The 21,697-nt window shown below is 39.4% G+C and overlaps 1 protein-coding gene across 3 annotated transcripts in view; it reads right to left on the bottom strand.

The window, feature by feature from the left end:
• Positions 1–947: 947 nt before the first annotated feature.
• The window catches only part of HERC3 (HECT and RLD domain containing E3 ubiquitin protein ligase 3), a 117,271-nt gene continuing 96,521 nt past the window's right edge, over positions 948–21,697 (bottom strand). For all 3 annotated transcript variants that reach the window (XM_063107391.1, XM_063107393.1, XM_063107392.1), the window contains 3 exons: positions 4,964–5,147; positions 4,641–4,743; positions 948–2,786 (listed from right to left, as the gene is read on the bottom strand). In XM_063107391.1, coding sequence (XP_062963461.1) covers positions 2,578–2,786; positions 4,641–4,743; positions 4,964–5,147 — 496 coding nt within the window. In that variant the 3' untranslated portion in view covers positions 948–2,577. The remainder of the gene's footprint in view (positions 2,787–4,640; positions 4,744–4,963; positions 5,148–21,697) is intronic.

Genomic DNA, 21,697 nt, shown 5'->3' with positions numbered 1-21,697 from the left:
CCCGGTAGCACTTGTGTCAGTTATTAAATGTCTGTTGAATGCAGCTTATTAAAAAGCTACTGTTGACTTCACCACTAAGCCATCTATTAAATATGGCAAAATAGTACACTGTGCTTGTTTTACACATTTATTAAAAAATACTTATTTGCTGCATTTCACACACTTCTGGTGTGTGTACGTGGGCTAATGATCCTCCTCGTTAGATTAACAAGTCTCTGATTCACCTTTAATTTCTCCTTTTCCCTGCAGGCTCCTATCGCCTCTGCTTCCTTCTCCCCATCGCTCCTGTTCCTTAACGCTTTTCTAGTCCTGCTGCTGCTGCCCTCACTGCTCTGTGCTGCTGTCTGAGCAGACTCCAGCCCTTCCCACTCCAGTTCCTCTAAATTTACTCCATCCGTGTTTTCCTTTTTAAACCCAGGCTCAGTTATCATTCCAATTCTGAACATTTGAATGAGTCCTACTTGGCTATCCACCGAAGTTCCAATGCATAGCCTGGCTCCTCGGCCCCAAATCTACCCTCTTTCTCCCCAGTCTCATTTACCATTATTATCCTATTTCCTTTGATGCTCCCTTCAAACTGTTCCTGGCCCTTTCCTAAATATGCCCCCATGTTCAAGCCTTTGCCAAGGCCTCCCCTTCTATGAGAAATGCCTTTGCCCATCACAACTTTCCCTTCCCTCCTCAGTGCCATCTATCCCGCCCCTGCTTCCTTCTCTCTTTCTGCAGCACCTTGTTCTACTTTCTTAAGGCAGAAACCAAATTCAACCTTCCATTAGATTATTTGGGCATATGACCTAATGCTTCTACTGAAAACAAGCTATCCATTCTGCAAGTACAACAAGAAAGATCTTTAAGTTAAAACACCAAATTTATTGCATAATACTGAACTATATGCACACACATAGAAAATAAACATTTCATATAACTGTATATTTTTTAATCTTGTATTTATAAAGGCTGAAAAACTACCAATTTAGCAATTGGAATAAGTTTTAAAAACAAAAAGAAAAAGCAAAAATCTACAATCCTTCATTGAGATTTGATGCTGTATCACGGTTCATAAATACTTCATTTTATATAAATAAGACTCTTCTCTAGTTACTAGGAATTTAAAATTAGGCTTACATGGATTTTTTGATCACATAGAATTTTCTTATCCCATGATGAGGAAGGTTGAGCATGTCATTATTTTTGAGATACATACATTTGATTTAAACACAATCCCCCCAAAATCCCACTGTAAACAAATATTTCATATGTGATAAACAAAAGTTCCATAATAAAGAATGACCTTAAGTCTTAGCAATTAGGCAAGAGAAAAAAAAAAAAAAAATCTGAGTAGAAATTTTGCAATTTAAATTAAAAAAAAAAAAAAAAAAAAAAGACTCCATGCATTCACTAGAAAGAGAGGGGAGCAAGGGAACATTAAGTAACAGAATGGGGGCCGAGCCCGTGGCGCACTCGAGAGAGTGCAGCACTGGGAGCGCGGCGACGCTCCCGCCGCGGGTTCGGATCCTATCTGGGAATGGCCAGTGCACTCACTGGCTGAGTGCCGGTCACGAAAAAGACAAAAAAAAAAAAAAAGTAACAGAATGGGATGAAGGGAAGAAGAGAGGAAAGGAACGTAAGAAAGAAAGGATGGTAGAAAAAGGAGGGAAGAGAAGAAAGAGAAAGTGGTAGCGTACATAAAGTGACAGAAAAGGGTGAGAAATTTATTATTTCTACTTTTCTTGGACAACATAGAGACTCTTAAAAAAATTAATGCTCCAAAAGCAAGATAGAAGGGGTGAGGGCCTATCATTCCCCTAACTGCCAAAGGGACATGGCTGAGCAACAAAACAAGATTAGGCTCAGCTGTAATTCTAGGCTGCCCTGCACATCTTTAAAGAGGTCTAGGAAACAGGCACAGCCAGGGAAGGTTGCTATTGCCTCAGGAACTTTTTTTTTTTTTTTTTTAAAGCAAGATGTGTCCATGGAGGCTCCCATAAATTCTCAAGAGTTCCACCAAAGTAATGGACCCAGACTGAGCTTTTTGGAATTGGGAGTTTCTGAAGTAGTCCTTTCCTCCTGTGGGTTAGAGGAAGGCTGCAGCAAGCCAGGGCATTTCCAAGGCTGCAGAAGAAGATGTTCTGCATGCACAGGTAAGAAAGGGCAGGGCAGTCAAAATCATTCTTGTAGAGGAATGAGAAGTTGAGACAAGGACAAGGAAGCACTGTGAGGAAAGATCAGGGCTGAGAGAGACATCTGGGAAATGAAAGTTTAAAAATCCACTGTCATTTCATTCAGCAGAATGCAATATATTCACAGTGCAAGGAACACTGGATAGTTTGGTTTAAAACTAAAACACTTCCCACACAACAGCCAATTTTTCAACCCATCCCCAACCCCTACTCCTGATTTTTCAAACAGGTTGTTTACTCCTTACAACCACAGAAAACACATCGACCAGGTTTAGGATTCAAAAGTCCCAACCCACTTAGACAATAAAAAAATAGAAATCACTCCCCATGATTTTCTGTATAGGCCTCAATGTAGACACTGAGGAAGGAAGGGAAATCCAGAACAAGTTGGGAAGGCTCAGGCCAAACTAAACCCCTCATAGTTGTCAAGGGCCTGGGTCAGCCGTGCATTCAGAATCTCTTTGCTGCTGTACTTGGGGAGGTCAAGAAGGTTGTAGCAAGTGTGGGCCACAGGCAAGTACTCCTCCCCACTGGCTGTGGACTGGATGACAATCTGCAGGCTGGCCATGCCATAGATGGGAATCCGATCGCTGCCTGTCAGGAACACTGGGGAGAAAGGGAAAAATGCAGCATTAACAGCCAAGCAAATGCAAAGCTGATCTCAGAGGTCCTCCTCCCAACAGAGAGGAAGGCACGACACCCTGTGGCTGGAGCGAGAAGTACAATTATGTTTACATGCCAGTGTGTACCAAATGGAATGACACTCAGAAATGCCCTCCAATAAAAAATGGCCTCAATCAAATGCATGCCCTCATAAATTTTATGAGCTTTCACAAAATCAAAGAGGAAAAGAATTACTGACACAGAAAAAAAGGACCTGATCTAAGGGAGAAACCAGGAAGAAGACCAAAGTCTCCATGACCTCGGGAGCTCTCACCTCGAGTGCCTGATGCTTGTACCACCTCGGCAATTCAATATCCATTTAGGATCTACTTGCTCTCCCTTCCCTGTCTCTCCATTTTTCTTAAATCAGAAGAGTTGGCACAGATACTATATTAGACATTTCACTCTTGTGACATGCACTGTGACTTGGCAAAATAAAAAAAAAGAGAGAGATACCAACCCAAACTGTCTTTCCCTGTTTTCTAGTGCTGAATAACTTTCTTATAGTTGAATTGCTGGAAATTACTATAATTAAATCATTAGTTTAGGAACACTTTCAAATAACCTGCCATTACTTGAGTCTGTGTATATAAACATTCTTGCCAAAATCTCCAGAGTTAATAAAAATTTCCTCAAGTCTAATGGTCTCTGAACAGAAAATGCATTTTTCTAAGGAAATCCCCAGGACTATTAGCAGGCTTCTATTGAATGTCACAGCCCTACAGGCTCACTTGGCAAGCTTTCCCCTGCCATTCTACTTATGTGCCACCATTTCTCAATAGCCAATGTACAGGGCATAGGAGAACTGGGGCCCTTTTTAAGATTCTTGTTGTAAGATCTACTTCCTCTCATCTTTGCTCCATGTGAGCAGCAGACTCTACAGCTAAGTCCTCCATTAATACCAATGTATGCTTATTCTTATAAAGTAAAAGAGACTGTCTTTAAAACCCTGCTTTTTGGTTTTATATGGATAAAATTTCTATGCTATGCAACAGCTAATTTCTGAAGCTGATTACACACACAAACAGAGAAAAATTAACTATTTTTTAAAGGCTGAATTTTTTTCATGTAAACTAGACTTCATTCTCCTTTCCAAAGGTATCACCCTTCTCAAATGTAATCCAGCCAGTCACAAAGGACTACATATTATATGATTCCATTTATGTGAAGTGTCCAAAATAGGTAAATCCATACAGAAGAAAGACTGGTGTGCTGATGGGGGCAGGGAAGAAAAAAAGAAAGTGTTTGCTAATGGGTGCGGGGTTTCTTTTTGAGGTAATGAACATGTTCTAAAATTGTGTGATAGTTTCATAACTCTGTGTATATACTAAAAGCCACTGAATTGTACTCTTTAAATGGGTAAATTGTATGGTATGTGAGTTATATCTCAATAAAGCTACTATAAATTACATCTCCCCAGTTCCACGTGCAGTAGACAGCTTGTAATGTTTTTAAAAGGATGGAGAGATGAGAGAGGTTAATCCAAATAATTTGATTTCATAAGTACAATACTTACAGGAGTCACTTACATATAAAATAATTAGTATTTTTAGAACAATTAAAAATCAGTGAAATGCTTCTTTTCTTCCTTTCATGCAATACCTCCTGTTAGGCAACAGATATGGATTAACACCTTATGTTTTGCCTGAGATCTCATTAAGACAAAAAGCATAAATATATTTAATTACATACTCTACCATTTAAAAGAGTTAAACCTTACCTGTGGAGTATATCATCCTATACTATACGTAAGACTAAAAGGTGGACAAATGCCATATTGAGATTACTGATACTTACAAAGAAACTTCTTTTTCTTTTCCAATGGAAACTCATGAAATGTTTCCCAAAATAGTTTCACAGTGGGATGTGTGGCTGAGTAATCACCCTTGTAGACGGCAGTCTGTCCAAAAAAGACAAAAAGAAAAAAATATACATATCTTATAGAAAAAGAAGAATATCATAGTGGACAACATTTGCATTTGAGACTAAGAAATAACTACTGAGATGCAGGAGACCTCCAAATCCTACTCGAACACAGTACACGAGACCAGACTCTGGACATACCAACCCAGGTTGCTGCTGCTTTGCCAGAGTTAGCAGACAGCATCTCTTGTGCTTACCTCTTCTAGTTCTTCCCAGTTGTAGTTGCTGTTCCCCACCATCATGGCCCTCAGTTCTGAAGGCTGGAAGAGCTCAAGCACTTTGCCTCCACACACCTTTAGGAAGCCACTGGAGAAGGCTGTGTACCATTCATGAACTGAGATTTGGAAGATATAATTCACATAAGCCTCCACAAATTCCTGCCTGCCAGAAGACCAAAGAAACAGAATACATTTAGCTCAAAGTCTTGTAAAGTTTATGAAGTTACCCTTCTACACAGAGGTTGAGAGTGATGAAAAATGGAATTTCATCAAATTCAAACAGCAAGAGGCATCCTAAGGCCCCCCACTCCTCCTCTGTCCCTAGCCCCAGGATTCCACCAAGTGTCTCAGGTGATCTGGGGCAGCACAGGCCAGGTAGGTAGAACCACACTACTGATTTGATCTGAGGGACTCCACTTTTCATCTCTTTTAAGGTCCTGCTTAAAATTTAATTTAGCCAAAAAATAAGACTTTTCCTTGTTAAAAGAAAAGGCCTAAGATAATGGTTCTAGGCTACTTCTCATTTCAGAAATAAAGCTAACCCACCTGATATTTGTATCCTCATCTATTTTTAAAGGTAATTTCATAACTCCTTTCTTATAAATCCTTTAACTACTTCTGGAAAGAACTGTCTCAAACAATGGCTCCATCTCACTAATAATCAGCAAATGAAAATGAAGACAGCAGTTAATTTCCATTTGTACATATTGGACTGTCATAAGTTAAAAATCAGATATTATCAATGATGGTGAAGGTGTGGGAAACGGGAACCGCAGACACAGCTAGTGGGAAGATGATCTGTGAAATGATGGGAACCACATACGAGTACAGCTACCATGGAAATAAATATCAACCAAATGAGAAAAGCAAAGGCTATTTATTCAGAGCTTTCTATGGCAAGGGAGTCAGCCACTGTCACTTGTGTTTTGGCAGACTCAAAGGCAGGCAGAAGAATAGGAAAGCTTTATAGCGGAAAAAGGGAAGGCTTCAGGTATGCCCTGATTGAAGACTGTCGGCAAAGGGAAGCTGTAGGTGGGCTAACTAGAAGTGGGGCATTCTAAGTGATTGGTTAGGGATGCATATTTGGCTTTCTCCGATTGGTCCTAAGTTAGAAATGGGGACAAAAACTAGGATTAAAAACTGTCAGTCACTAATCAAATCCTGGCTATTTGGGGCCAACTGTTTGTTACAGAAGATATTGAGAGAGAGAGCGATCAGGCTTCCTGCAAGTCTGACTTATAGCAGGCTGGCTTCCTGGGCTACTTATTGTAGATAAGAGGTTGGTTTCCTGGGCTGGTTGCTGCATATTTTGGGTCAGAGCTCTATTTTTATATATGGCCCTGGCCATTGTCTGTATGTATATTTAGTCTCTCACTAGTGGGAATATAAGCTGTGAACTGAGACATAAACATTTGAGGGTAAATTTTGTCAATATTTGGAAAAGCTGAAAATGTAAATACCCTTCCACCCAGCTATTCTACTAGCAGACAGGTAACCCAGAGAGACTTTCACATGAGTGCACAAGACAACAAGTAAGGGATGTTCACTGAAGCATTTTCTTGTAATAGAGAATTTAAAGAAACAAAACTAAATATCCATTAATACGAGAATGGACAGAGAAAAGATGGTATAGTCATATGATGGAAACCATAAAGCAGAGCACTTTAATGGACTTAAGTAGATGTGCATTTAGCAAAATGAATAGAATCTCAAGAACAATGCTGAAAATCAAGTTTTTGAATGTTAACATATAACATAATGCTGTAAAATATAGCAGCATTTATATATGTTGTTTTTTAACACTTAAAACAATGCTACCCTATAAAAGATGGTAGCTTTGCCACTTACAACTTGTGACCTTTGGGCAAGTTATTTAATCTATGCCTCAGTCTTCTCATCTGTAAAATGGGGAAAATAAGAGTACATAACTCATGGGACCATTCTAAGTATAAAAAGAGTTAATACATATGAAAGGGCTTAGAACTGAGCCTGGTATATGACAGACAGTTGCTTTGTAAATGTTAGCTATTATTACCATATTGTTTATGGATATGAGATTTTGTTTTTATGAGTATGAATTTATATTTATGATGTATAATGAGATGTGTAAATGTTCATTTTCTACAGAAGAACCACTAATGTAAAAAGATCTTTGTTTTAACATACATGTTTATTATAAAAGTATAAAAACATTAAAAAAAAAAAAACCACACACTTCAAATCCATAATAAAATTTTGTCTATGTTAGGAAAAGGGGTGGGAAGAGGAGGATGGGATTAAGGAACATCAATGGTATAAGTAATTTTTTCTTTTATTAAAAAATCTGAAGCAAATATTTGTTTACTCTCGATCACAGATACAAACATGATAAGTACATATTATCTGTACTTTTCTGTATTTTTAATTTTTTTAAAAAAATTTTAAAACTCTGACATCATGAAGATGAGTATCAATCACTGTAATACTCCATAAAACTATACTTGAACTCTTGGATTTTCCTCCAAGCAGACACTTTACACAATCACCACCTACACCAAAAACTAAGCAACAAATGGTGTAATAATACAGTAGATAAGTGGGGCAGACAGGGGTTTAAATCCAGTCTCTGCCATGTTCTGTATCTAACTACTATACCTCTTTTTCCTCATTTTTAAAATGGGGTAAGTGTTCAATTTTTAAAATAAAGCCACTGATGTAAAAAGATTATTGCACATCTTAATCACAGATGCTGAAGGTTTCTCACACTGCATTCAATGCACCGCTCCCTGAAACCCATAACATTAAGCTAATAATATTTTTCTGATACAACTGCCCAAGAGAAACATCATCAACATGATTTTTTTATTACAAATTGTGACAGTTAATTTTATGTATCAACTTGGCTAGGCTATGGTACCCAGTTGTTTGGTGAAACATCAGTCTAGATACTGCTATGAAGGTATTTTTTTAAATGAAATTAATATTTAAATCAGTAGACTTTGAGTAAAGCCTCTAGAGTGTGGGTGGGCTTCATCCAATCAGTTGAAGGCCTTAAGAGAAAAAGACTGAGGTCCTCCAGAGAGGAAGGAATTCTGCCTCCAGACTGCCTTTGAATTCAAGACTGCAATACCAATTCCTGCCAAAATTTTCAACCTGACAGCCCGCCCTGCAGATTTCATACTTACCAGCCCCTACAATTATGTAAGCCAATTCCTTAAAATCAATCTCTTTCTCTCTCTCTCTCTCTCTGTCTATACACACACACACACACACACACACACACACACACACACACACACACACACACACACACACACACATACATATACACACAGAGTCATGCATTGCTTAACAATGCGGATATGTTCTTAGAAATGTGTCATTAGGTTATTTTGTCATTGTGCAAACATCATAGCATGAACTTATACAAACCTAGGCAGTATAGCCTACTACACACCTTGGCTATATTGTATAGTCTATTGATCCTAGGCTACAAACATGCACAGCATGTTACTGTACTGAACACTGTAAGCAATTATAACACAATGCAAGTATTTGTGTATCTAAACATATCTAAACAGACTTTCAAGATGGCGGTGGCTGCGGCGGTTGGCGTGGAGTACCTGAGGTGGAAAAGGCGGCCACTGGGCCTCAGGCAGCCGGGAAACTTGTGGACCTTCCTCTTGCCATCTCTTAAGGGAGGACCGCTGCTGGTGGCCGGTCGTGAGGGGTGACCGCCACTTTGCCCTCGGCAGGAGAGGCTGCCTCAATTACAGGCAACAGCTTTGAAGTGTGGAGCAGGAAAAGTACTGTTTCTTAGCTGCAAAAGCGAGTCTCGAAAAAGGGAACACGGCGCCAGGGCTGCTGTGGATGCAGCCAGGATCTCGGAGGCCAGGGCCGCGCTGAAGGCAGCCAGCTGCCCTATTCAGGATTCGAGCCGGCATTAAAGAAGATTCCTGGGAGCGACCGAGCCACGCCGCGACTGAACAGCCCAAGGCGGCAGTGGCTGAGAACGGGAAAGGCGACAAACCAGAGACAGAGAGTGAGCACCCGACCTGGCACAACCCTGTGAGTGACCCCTGGACCAGTCCTGTGGGCGGCAGACGCCCACCCGGCTCCTGCCTGCATCACCAGGCCACTCACCGCCCCGGGGCTGCCTCCATTTTCCCAGGTCCGGGCAGCTCCGCCCGGCTCGTCCGTCACTGAGCCTTCCCACTTGCTCGGCCCGGCACAGGGCTTTTCAGAGCCTGCGGGCCGGCCTCCCCTCCTACTCCCTCCGCGGTTCTCTGGCGGGTTGGTGGCGTGGGGCATCCCCGGCCAGTCTTGGGAGGGCAAGGAAGTACGGGCGGCCCGACTGTCACTACACCACACCCTGGACTCCGGCCCCCAGTAAACTTCCTGTTACTGGGAGGCAGATACCATCTCTGCGGCCACCAGTTCGGAAAAAAAGCCTAACCAATTTCTGGTTGGGAATAGTGTGGTAGGAGAGTTCCCAGGTCCGCTTGAACCTGCTGGAGAGCTGGCTGCACGCGGGCGCTAGACTCGGTTTATACCGGGGGGATACAAAGGTGAACAAGTCCCGAGAAAGATCTACACAGTGCTACAAAGGCACCCAGAGCGACCGGTCGTCTGTGCCTAGCAGAAACCTGGTAGACTTCCTGGGCGAGGCGGTGCCGAGCAGGGTCTTGAAGGCCCAGCTGATAGACGAGGGTTGCAGAAGACACGCCCCAGCCCAGCACAGTGCGCACAGAGTGGGGAGATGTGTGGCCAGGGAGGCGGAGACTCGACAGAAACCACACACCCTGTGGGGTCGCCACTGCACGATCCAACAGCCTGGGCCAGAGCACACGGAACAGGGAGAAGTCCTGCACAGGAAGTGAAAGCTCAACAGCGATCACACACCCTGTGGTACGTGATCCACCAGCCCAGCAGAGTCCAAGCTGACCAGAAAGGTGGCTCCCCAGAGAAGCCCAAGACCCGAGGCAACCACACACACAAGACACTAGAGGCCAACTGAGCAGCCACGGAGGTAGCCATACAAAATTGGCAACCACAGCAACATCCTAGTTACTCATTAGTCTCAAACCGGTGGACTGTGAAACCCCCTGCCACAATGAATAAACACCAAAAAAGAGATACCAGAAATACAAAAAATCAAGAAAGTACACCACCAAAAGTTAATAAATCTCAAACTCTAGATCCTATAGAACAAGAGGCCCTTGAAATGACTGACAAGGAATTTCGAGTGATAATTCTAAGGAAACTGAATGAGATACAAGAAAACACAGCTAGACATCATGATGAAATGAGGGAAAGTATACAGGATCTGAAAGAGGAAATGTACAAAGAAATCAATGTCCTGAAAAAAAATGTAGCAGAACTTGCTGAACTGAAGAAGTTATTCAGCGAAATAAAAAACACACCGGAGAGTTTAACCAGCAGGCTTGTCGATGTTGAAGAGAGAACCTCTGAACTTGAAGATGGGCTGTTTGAAATAACACAAGCAGACAAAAAAAAAGAAAAAAGAATCAAGGACATGGAAGAAAATCTGAGAGAGATATCCGACAACCTTAAGCGCTCAAATATCCGAGTCATGGGTATTCCAGAAGGGGAGGAAAATGGAGAGTCCATTGAAAACATATTCAAAAAAATAGTGGGAGAAAACTTCCCAGGTATAGGAAAAGTCACAGATCTTCAGATCCAGGAAGCTCAACGATATCCAAACGTATTCAACCCAAAAAGGCCTTCTCCAAGACATGTCATAGTCAAATTGGCAAAACTCAGAGACAAAGAGAGAATCTTAAAAGCTGCAAGAGAGAAGCGTCAAATCACCTATAAGGGAGCCCCAGTCAGGCTAACATCAGACTTTTCATCACAAACCCTAAAAGCTAGAAAGGAATGGGATGATATTTTCAAAATACTAAAAGACAAAGATTGCCAGCCAAGAATACTCTACCCTGCAAGGCTATCCTTCCGAAATGAAGGGCAAATAGTATATTTCTCAGACAAACAAAAACTGCGGGAGTTCACTACCACACGACCACCCTTACAAGAAATCCTCAAGGGAGTACTGGGTTTGGTTTCTGAAAAATAACTACCACTGCCATAAAAACCTAAGAAAAATCTAAACCCGCTAGTACAATAAAAATGGCATTCATGAAGAGAAAACAAGCTAACAAAAACACTATCTACAACCTAAGGAACCAACAAACAAAGAAACCAAACAGTAAATCAGAAAGCAAGGAACAAAAGACACCTAAGACAACCAAACAACCAATAAAATGCTAAGAATAAATCAACACCTTTCAATAACAACTCTTAATGTTAAAGGCTTAAATTCCCCAATTAAAAGACACAGACTGGCTGACTGGATCAAAAAGCAGGACCCAACTATATGCTGCCTACAAGAGACCCACCTCACCCATAAAGATTCACACAGACTAAGAGTGAAAGGATGGAAAAAGATTTACCATGCAAACAGAAAAGAAAAACGAGCTGGAGTGGCTATTCTTATATCTGACAAAATAGACTTTAAACTAAAAACCATAAAAAGAGACAATGAGGGACACTACTTAATGATAAAAGGACTGATCCATCAAGAAGACATAACAATCATAAATATGTACGCACCCAATGTTGGAGCAGCCAGATTTATAAAACAAACTCTATTAGAACTAAAGAAGGAAATAGACACTAATACCATAATAGCAGGGGACCTGAACACTCCACTGTCAATATTAGACAGATCATCTAGGCAAAGAATCAGTAGAGAAACACAAGATCTAAACAAGACTCTAGACCAATTGGAATTGGCAGATATCTACAGAACATTCCACCCAACAACCTCAGAATATTCATTCTTCTCATCAGCACATGGATCATTCTCCAAGATAGATCACATATTAGGTCACAAATCAAGTCTCAATAAATTCAAAAAAATTGGAATTATCCCATGTATCTTCTCAGACCACAATGGATTAAAACTAGAAATTAATAACAAACAAAACTCTGGAAACTATACAAACACATGGAAATTAAACAGCATTCTACTTAATGACATATGGGTCCAAGAAGAAATCAAGCAGGAAATCAAAAAGTTTATTGAAACTAATGAAAACAATGATACATCATACCAAAACCTGTGGGATACTGCAAAAGCAGTATTGAGGGGAAAATTTATTGCATTAAATGCTCACTTCAGAAGAATGGAAAGATGGCAAGTGAACAACCTAACACTTCACCTTAAAGAACTAGAAAAACAAGAACAATCCAATCCTAAAGTTAGCAGACGGAAAGAAATCATTAAGATCAGAGCAGAACTGAATGAAATTGAAAACCAAAAAACAATTCAAAAGATCAACGAATCAAAAAGTTGGTTTTTTGAAAAGATAAATAAAATTGACAAACCATTAGCATGGCTAACAAAAAAAAGAAGAGAGAAGACTCAAATAACAAAAATTAGAAATGAAAAAGGCGATATTACAACTGATTCATCTGAAATACAAGGAATCATTCGAGACTACTATAAACAACTATACGCCAACAAATTTGAAAATCTGGAGGAAATGGATAAATTTCTGGACACACACAAGCTCCCAAAACTGAACCGTGAAGACGTAGAAAATTTGAGCAGACCAATAACAATAAAGGAGATTGAAGCTGTTATCAGAAGGCTCCCAACAAAGAAAAGCCCAGGACCAGATGGATTCACAGCAGAATTTTACCAAACATTCAAAGAGGAATTGACACCGATTCTTTACAAACTATTCCAAAAGATTGAAACGGACGCAAATCTCCCAAACTCATTCTATGAAGCAAACATCATCCTGATACCAAAACCAGGTAAAGATATAACCAAAAAAGAAAACTACAGGCCGATATCCTTGATGAATATAGATGCAAAAATCCTCACTAAAATACTAGCAAACAGAATACAGCAACACATACGAAAAATTATTCATCACGATCAAGTGGGATTCATCCCAGGGATGCAAGGTTGGTTCAACATACGCAAATCAATAAATGTGATACACCATATTAATAAACTCAAACACAAGGACCATATGATCATCTCTATAGATGCTGAAAAAGCATTTGATAAAGTTCAGCACTCATTCACGACAAAGACCCTCTATAAGTTAAGTATAGAGGGAAAGTATCTCAACATAATTAAAGCCATATATGCCAAACCCACTGCCAATATCATCCTGAATGGGGAAAAGCTGAAAGCTTTTCCTTTAAGAACAGGAACTAGACAAGGATGCCCACTCTCACCACTCCTATTCAACATAGTGTTGGAAGTACTAGCCAGAGCAATCAGAGAAGAGAAGGAAATAAAGGGCATCCAGATTGGAAAAGATGAAGTCAAACTGTCCCTGTTTGCAGATGACATGATCCTATATATCGAACAGCCTAAAACCTCTACAAAAAAACTCTTGGAATTGATAAATGATTTCAGCACAGTAGCAGGATACAAAATCAACACACAAAAATCAGTAGCATTTCTTTTCTCCAATAGTGAACATGCAGAAGGAGAAATCAAGAAAGCCTGCCCATTTACAATAGCCACCAAAAAAATAAAATACTTAGGAATTGAGTTAACCAAGGAGGTGAAAAATCTCTATAATGAGAACTACAAACCACTGCTGAGAGAAATTAGAGAGGATACAAGAAGATGGAAAGATATTCCATGCTCTTGGATTGGAAGAATCAACATAGTGAAAATGTCCATACTACCCAAAGTGATATACAAATTCAATGCAACCCCCATCAAAATTCCAATGATATTTTTCTCAGAAATGGAATGAACTATCCAGACATTTATATGGAATAATAAAAGACCATGCATAGCCAAAGCAATGCTGAGCAAAAACAATAAAGCTGGAGGCATAACACTACCTGACTTTAAACTATACTACAAAGCTATAATAACCAAAACAGTATGGTACTGGCATAAAAACAGACACACTGACCAATGGAATAGAATAGAGAATCCAGAAATCAACCCACACACTTACTGCCATCTGATCTTTGACAAAGGCACCAAGCCTATTCACTGGGGAAGGGACTGCCTCTTCAGCAAGTGGTGCTGGGATAACTGGATATCGATATACAGGAGAATGAAACTAGATCCATACCTCTCACCGTATACTAAAATCAACTCAAAATGGATTAAGGATTTAAATATACACCCTGAGACAATAAAACTTCTTAAAGAAAACATAGGGGAAACACTTCAGGAAATAGGACTGGGCACAGACTTCATGAATACGACCCCAAAAGCACGGGCAACCAAAGGAAAAATAAACAAATGGGATTATATCAAACTAAAAAGCTTCTGCACAGCAAAAGAAACAATTAAAAGAGTTAAAAGACAACCAACAGAGTGGGAGAAAATATTTGCAAAATATACATCTGACAAAGGATTAATATCCAGAATATATAAGGAACTCAAACAACTTTACAAGAAGAAAACAAGCAACCCAATTAAAAAATGGGCAAAAGAGCTAAGTAGGCATTTCTCTAAGGAAGATATCCAAATGGCCAACAGACATATGAAAAAATGCTCAACATCACTCAGCATCCGGGAAATGCAAATCAAAACCACATTGAGATACCATCTAACCCCAGTTAGGATGGCTAAAATCCAAAAGACTATGAACGATAAATGCTGGCGAGGCTGCGGAGAAAAAGGAACTCTCATACATTGTTGGTGGGACTGCAAAATGGTGCAGCCTCTATGGAAAATGGTATGGAGGTTCCTTAAACAATTGCAGATAGATCTACCATACGACCCAGCCATCCCACTGTTGGGAATATACCCAGAGGAATGGAAATCATCAAGTTGAAGGTATACCTGTTCCCCAATGTTCATCGCAGCACTCTTTACAATAGCCAAGAGTTGGAACCAGCCCAAATGCCCATCATCAGATGAGTGGATACGGAAAATGTGGTACATCTACACAATGGAATACTACTCAGCTATAAAAACGAATGAAATACTGCCATTTGCAACAACATGGATGGACCTCGAGAGAATTATATTAAGTGAAACAAGTCAGGCACAGAAAGAGAAATACCACATGTTCTCACTTATTGGTGGGAGCTAAAAATTAATATATAAATTCACACACACACATACACACATACACTCACAAACCGGGGGGGGGGGGGGAAGAAGATATAACAACCACAATTATTTGAAGTTGATACAACAAACAAACAGAAAGGACATGGTTGGGGGGGAGGGGGGGAGGGAGAAGGGAGGGAGGTTTTGGTGATGGGGAGCATTAATCAGCTACAATGTATATCGACAAAATAAAATTAAAAAAAAAAAAAAAAAAAAAAGACACAGACTGGCTGACTGGATCAAAAAGGAGGACCCAACTATATGCTGCCTACAAGAGACCCACCTCACCCATAAAGATTCACACAGACTAAGAGTGAAAGGATGGAAAAAGATTTACCATGCAAACAGAAAAGAAAAACGAGCTGGAGTAGCTATTCTTATATCTGACAAAATAGACTTTAAACTAAAAACCATAAAAAGAGACAATGAGGGACACTACTTAATGATAAAAGGACTGATCCATCAAGAAGACATAACAATCATAAATATGTACGCACCCAATGTTGGAGCAGCCAGATTTATAAAACAAACTCTATTAGACCTAAAGAAGGAAATAGACACTAATACCATAATAGCAGGGGACCTGAACACCCCACTGTCAATATTAGACAGATCATCTAGGCAAAGAATCAGTAGAGAAACACAAGATCTAAACAAGACTCTAGACCAATTGGAATTGGCAGATATCTACAGAACATTCCACCCAACAACCTCAGAATATTCATTCTTCTCATCAGCACATGGATCATTCTCCAGGATAGATCACATATTAGGTCACAAATCAAGTCTCAATAAATTCAAAAAAATTGGAATTATCCCATGTATCTCCTCAGACCACAATGGATTAAAACTGGAAATTAATAACAAACGAAACTCTGGAAACTATACAAACACATAGAAATTAAACAGCATTCTACTTAATGACATATGGGTCCAAGAAGAAATCAAGCAGGAAATCAAAAAATTTATTGAAACCAATGAAAACAATGATACATCATACCAAAACCTGTGGGATACTGCAAAAGCAGTATTGAGGGGGAAATTTATTGCATTAAACGCTCACTTCAGAAGAATGGAAAGATGGCAAGTGAACAACCTAACACTTCACCTTAAAGAACTAGAAAAACAAGAACAATCCAAACCTAAAGTTAGCAGACGGAAAAAAATCATTAAGATCAGAGCAGAACTGAATGAAATTGAAAACCAAAAAACAATTCAAAAGATCAACGAATCAAAAAGTTGGTTTTTTGAAAAGATAAATAAAATTGACAAACCATTAGCATGGCTAACAAAAAAAAGAAAAGACTCAAATAACAAAAATTAGAAATGAAAAAGGCGATATTACAACTGATTCATCTGAAATACAAGGAATCATTTGAGACTACTATAAACAACTATACGCCAACAAATTTGAAAATCTGGAGGAAATGGATAAATTTCTGGACACACACAAGCTCCCAAAACTAAACCATGAAGACGTAGAAAATTTGAACAGACCAATAACAATAAAGGAGATTGAAGCTGTTATCAGAAGGCTCCCAACAAAGAAAAGCCCAGGACCAGATGGCTTCACAGCAGAATTTTACCAAACATTCAAAGAGGAATTGACACCGATTCTTTACAGACTATTCCAAAAGATTGAAACGGACGCAAATCTCCCAAACTCATTCTATGAAGCAAACATCATTCTGATACCAAAACCAGGTAAAGATATAACCAAAAAAGAAAACTACAGGCCGATATCCTTGATGAATATAGATGCAAAAATCCTCACTAAAATACTAGCAAACAGAATACAGCAACACATACGAAAAATTATTCATCACGATCAAGTGGGATTCATCCCAGGGATGCAAGGTTGGTTCAACATACACAAATCAATAAATGTGATACACCATATTAATGAACTCAAACACAAGGACCATATGATCATCTCTATAGATGCTGAGAAAGCATTTGATAAAGTACAGCACTCATTCATGACAAAGACCCTCTATAAGTTAGGTATAGAGGGAAAGTATCTCAACATAATTAAAGCCATATATGCCAAACCCACTGCCAATATCATCCTGAATGGGGAAAAGCTGAAAGCTTTTCCTTTAAGAACAGGAACTAGACAAGGATGCCCACTCTCACCACTCCTATTCAACATAGTGTTGGAAGTACTAGCCAGAGCAATCAGAGAAGAGAAGGAAATAAAGGGCATCCAGATTGGAAAAGATGAAGTCAAACTGTCCCTGTTTGCAGATGACATGATCCTATATATCGAACAGCCTAAAACCTCTTCAAAAAAACTGCTGGAATTGATAAATGATTTCAGCACAGTAGCAGGATACAAAATCAACACACAAAAATCAGTAGCATTTCTTTTCTCCAATAGTGAACATGCAGAACGAGAAATCAAGAAAGCCTGCCCATTTACAATAGCCACCAAAAAAATAAAATACTTAGGAATTGAGTTAACCAAGGAGGTGAAAAATCTCTATAATGAGAACTACAAACCACTGCTGAGAGAAATTAGAGAGGATACAAGAAGATGGAAAGATATCCCATGCTCTTGGATTGGAAGAATCAACATAGTGAAAATGTCCATACTACCCAAAGTGATATACAAATTCAATGCAATCCCCATCAAAATTCCAAAGACATTTTTCTCAGAAATGGAAAAAACTATCCAGTCATTTATATGGAACAATAAAAGACCACGCATAGCCAAAGCAATGCTGAGCAAAAACAATAAAGCTGGAGGCATAACACTACCTGACTTTAAGCTATACTACAAAGCTATAATAACCAAAACAGTAATGGTACTGGCATAAAAACAGACACACTGACCAATGGAATAGAATAGAGAATCCAGAAATCAACCCACACACTTACTGCCATCTGATCTTTGACAAAGGCACCAAGCCTATTCACTGGGGAAGGGACTGCCTCTTCAGCAAATGGTGCTGGGATAACTGGATATCCATATGCAGGAGAATGAAACTAGATCCATACCTCTCACCGTATACTAAAATCAACTCCAAATGGATTAAGGATTTAAATATACACCCTGAAACAATAAAACTTCTTAAAGAAAACATAGGAGAAACACTTCAGGAAATAGGACTGGACACAGACTTCATGAACACGACCCCAAAAGCACGGGCAACCAAAGGAAAAATAAAAACAAATGGGATTATATCAAACTAAAAGCTTCTGCACAGCAAAAGAAACAATTAAAAGAGTTAAAAGACAACCAACAGAGTGGGAGAAAATATTTGCAAAATATACATCTGACAAAGGATTAATATCCAGAATATATAAGGAACTCAAACAACTGTACAAGAAGAAAACAAGCAACCCAATTAAAAAATGGGCAAAAGAGCTAAATAGGCATTTCTCTAAGGAAGATATCCAAATGGCCAACAGACATATGAAAAAATGCTCAACATCACTCAGCATCCGGGAAATGCAAATCAAAACCACATTGAGATACCATCTAACTCCAGTTAGGATGGCTAAAATCCAAAAGACTATGAACGATAAATGCTGGCGAGGCTGCGGAGAAAAAGGAACTCTCATACATTGTTGGTGGGACTGCAAAATGGTGCAGCCTCTATGGAAAATGATATGGAGGTTCCTCAAACAATTGCAGATAAATCTACCATACGACCCAGCTATCTCCCTGTTGGGAATATACCCAGAGGAATGGAAATCATCAAGTCGAATGGATACCTGTTGCCCAATGTTTATCGCAGCACTTTTTACAATAGCCAAGAGTTGGAACCAGCCCAAATGCCCATCATCAGATGAGTGGATACGGAAAATGTGGTACATCTACACAATGGAATACTACTCAGCTATAAAAACGAATGAAATACTGCCATTTGCAACAACATGGATGGACCTTGAGAGAATTATATTAAGTGAAACAAGTCAGGCACAGAAAGAGAAATACCACATGTTCTCACTTATTGGTGGGAGCTAAAAATTAATATATAAATTCACACACACACACAAAAACTGGGGGGGGGGGGAAGAAGATATAACAACCACAATTATTTGAAGTTGATACGACAAGCAAACAGAAAGGACATTGTTGGGGGGGAGGGGGGAGGGAGAAGGGAGGGAGGTTTTGGTGATGGGGAGCAATAATCAGCCATAATGTATATCGACAAAATAAAATTAAAAATAAATAAATAAATAAATAAATAAATAAATAAATAAAAGTTGCCACTAGGAAACATTAAAAAAAAAAAAAAAAGTAAAAAAAAAAAAATCCAGAATATACAAGGAACTCAAACAACTTTACAAGAAGAAAACAAGCAACCCAATTAAAAAATGGGCAAAAGAGCTAAGCAGGCATTTCTCTAAGGAAGATATACAAATGGCCAACAGACATATGAAAAAATGCTCAACATCACTCAGCATCCGGGAAATGCAAATCAAAACCACACTGAGATACCACCTAACCCCAGTTAGGATGGCTAAAATCCAAGACTATGAACGATAAATGCTGGCGAGGTTGCGGAGAAAAAGGAACTCTCATACACTGTTGGTGGGACTGCAAAATGGTGCGGCCTCTATGGAAAATGGTATGGAGGTTCCTCAAACAATTGCAGATAGATCCACCATACGACCCAGCTATCCCACTGTTGGGAATATACCCAGAGGAATGGAAATCATCAAGTCGAAGGTATACCTGTTCCCCAATGTTCATCGCAGCACTCTTTACAATAGCCAAGAGTTGGAACCAGCCCAAATGTCCATCATCAGATGAGTGGATACGGAAAATGTGGTACATCTACACAATGGAATACTACTCAGCTATAAAAATGAATGAAATACTGCCATTTGCAACAACATGGATGGACCTCGAGAGAATTATATTAAGTGAAACAAGTCAGGCACAGAAAGAGAAATACCACATGTTCTCACTTATTGGTGGGAGCTAAAAATTAATATATTAATTCACACACACACACACACACACAAAACTGGGGGGGGGAGGAAGATATAACAACCACAATTACTTGAAGTTGATACAACAAGCAAACAGAAAGGACACTGTTGGGGGGGAGGGGGGAGGGAGAAGGGAGGGAGGTTTTGGTGATGGGGAGCAATAATCAGCCACAATGTATATCGACAAAATAAAATTAAAAAAAAAAACAACACATATCTAAACATAGAAAAAGTACAGGAAAAATATGGTATAAAAGATAAATAATGGTACCCCTGTATAGGGCTCATACCATAAATGGAGCTTGCAAGACTGGAAGTAGCTCTGGCTGAGTCAGTGAGTGAGTTGTGAATGAACATGAAGGCCTAGGACATTACTGTACACTACTGTAAACTTTATTAACACTGTACACTTAGGTTACACTAAATTTATAAAAAAAAATATTTTTCTTTCCTCAATAATAAATTAATCTTAGCTTACTGTAAGTTTTTAATTTTATAACCTTCTTTATTTTTTAAAACTTTTGACTTTCTTGTAATAACATTTAGCTGAAAACAATATGTGGAGGTGGACGACAGTGATAGTGATGGAAGGTCTGCAGGGACAAGAGCACGCATGGAGCTGTCATCTCCTATAATAACAATGCCTTCTTCTGGAATACCTCCTGAAGGACCTGCCTGAAGCTCTACTTGAGGAGGTGTCACTCTTCAGAAATATGTCCATGGTGGTTTCCCTGGTTTGTTTCTTTTCTTCATCATAGATTTGCTTGTAAGAAGATAATGCACCAGAACATTCCTCTTTGTTAAAGAAAACCTTTAGGTGTTGGGGTCCATGTTTTCAAACTTTTTAAGAAGCTTGTTGAGGTCTACAAAAGCTTTTGCTAAACCATTCACTGTTAACTTTCTTGGGGATTCTCTTTCTACTCCTGCAGTTTCCTTTTCTCTTGCCTCTTCTCTAGCTACGCTTTCCTGTTCCAATTACAACAACTCCTCATTAGTCAGTTCCTCAGCAACCACATCTAGGAGCTCCTCAATATTATTCTTATCCACACCCAGGTGAAAGCTGTTTGCTATCTCAACCACAGCCTTGTTGATTTTTGCAACCTCCTTACTGTCGGCAAATTCTCTGAAGTCATGGATGAACCCCTTGAGTGTCTCCTTCCAGATGCCATTCATACAGTCCACTACTTTGTGCCATCACTACAGGCCCAAGCAAGATTCTTGATGCAGTCATAGATGTTTTGATCCTCACAGAAATATGTCAGTTCTTTTCAGTGTCCTCCTCAGTTGCAGTAATAGCCTTGGCAAAGGACCTCCTAAGGCAGTAGGCCTTAAAAGCTGCTCTAATTCCTTAATTCATTGGTTGGATCAAAGAGTGGCATTTGGAGGGAGAAACACCACTTTGATATTGGGATGAAGATCATCAATAAAAGGAGGATGTCTGGGAGTGTTATCAACAATAAGTGAAATCTTGAAAGGTATGTTATTCTCCAAACAGCACTTCTCCATGTCACTGGCATAGCAATTCAGAACGGCATCTTGGAGGAGCTGGGTGATCCATGGCTTCTTACTGCTCCTATAGTACACTGGCAGCATGCACTTATTAAAAACGGTTGAAGGCCCTGGAGTTCTCATTGTGCCAGATCACAAAGGGTTTCAAT

The sequence above is a fragment of the Cynocephalus volans genome, chromosome 9 (assembly GCF_027409185.1).
Source record: "Cynocephalus volans isolate mCynVol1 chromosome 9, mCynVol1.pri, whole genome shotgun sequence".
Classification (NCBI taxonomy): domain Eukaryota; kingdom Metazoa; phylum Chordata; class Mammalia; order Dermoptera; family Cynocephalidae; genus Cynocephalus; species Cynocephalus volans.
The sequence above is the reverse complement of the archived record's forward strand: the minus strand, read 5'-3'. Positions and strand labels throughout refer to the sequence as shown.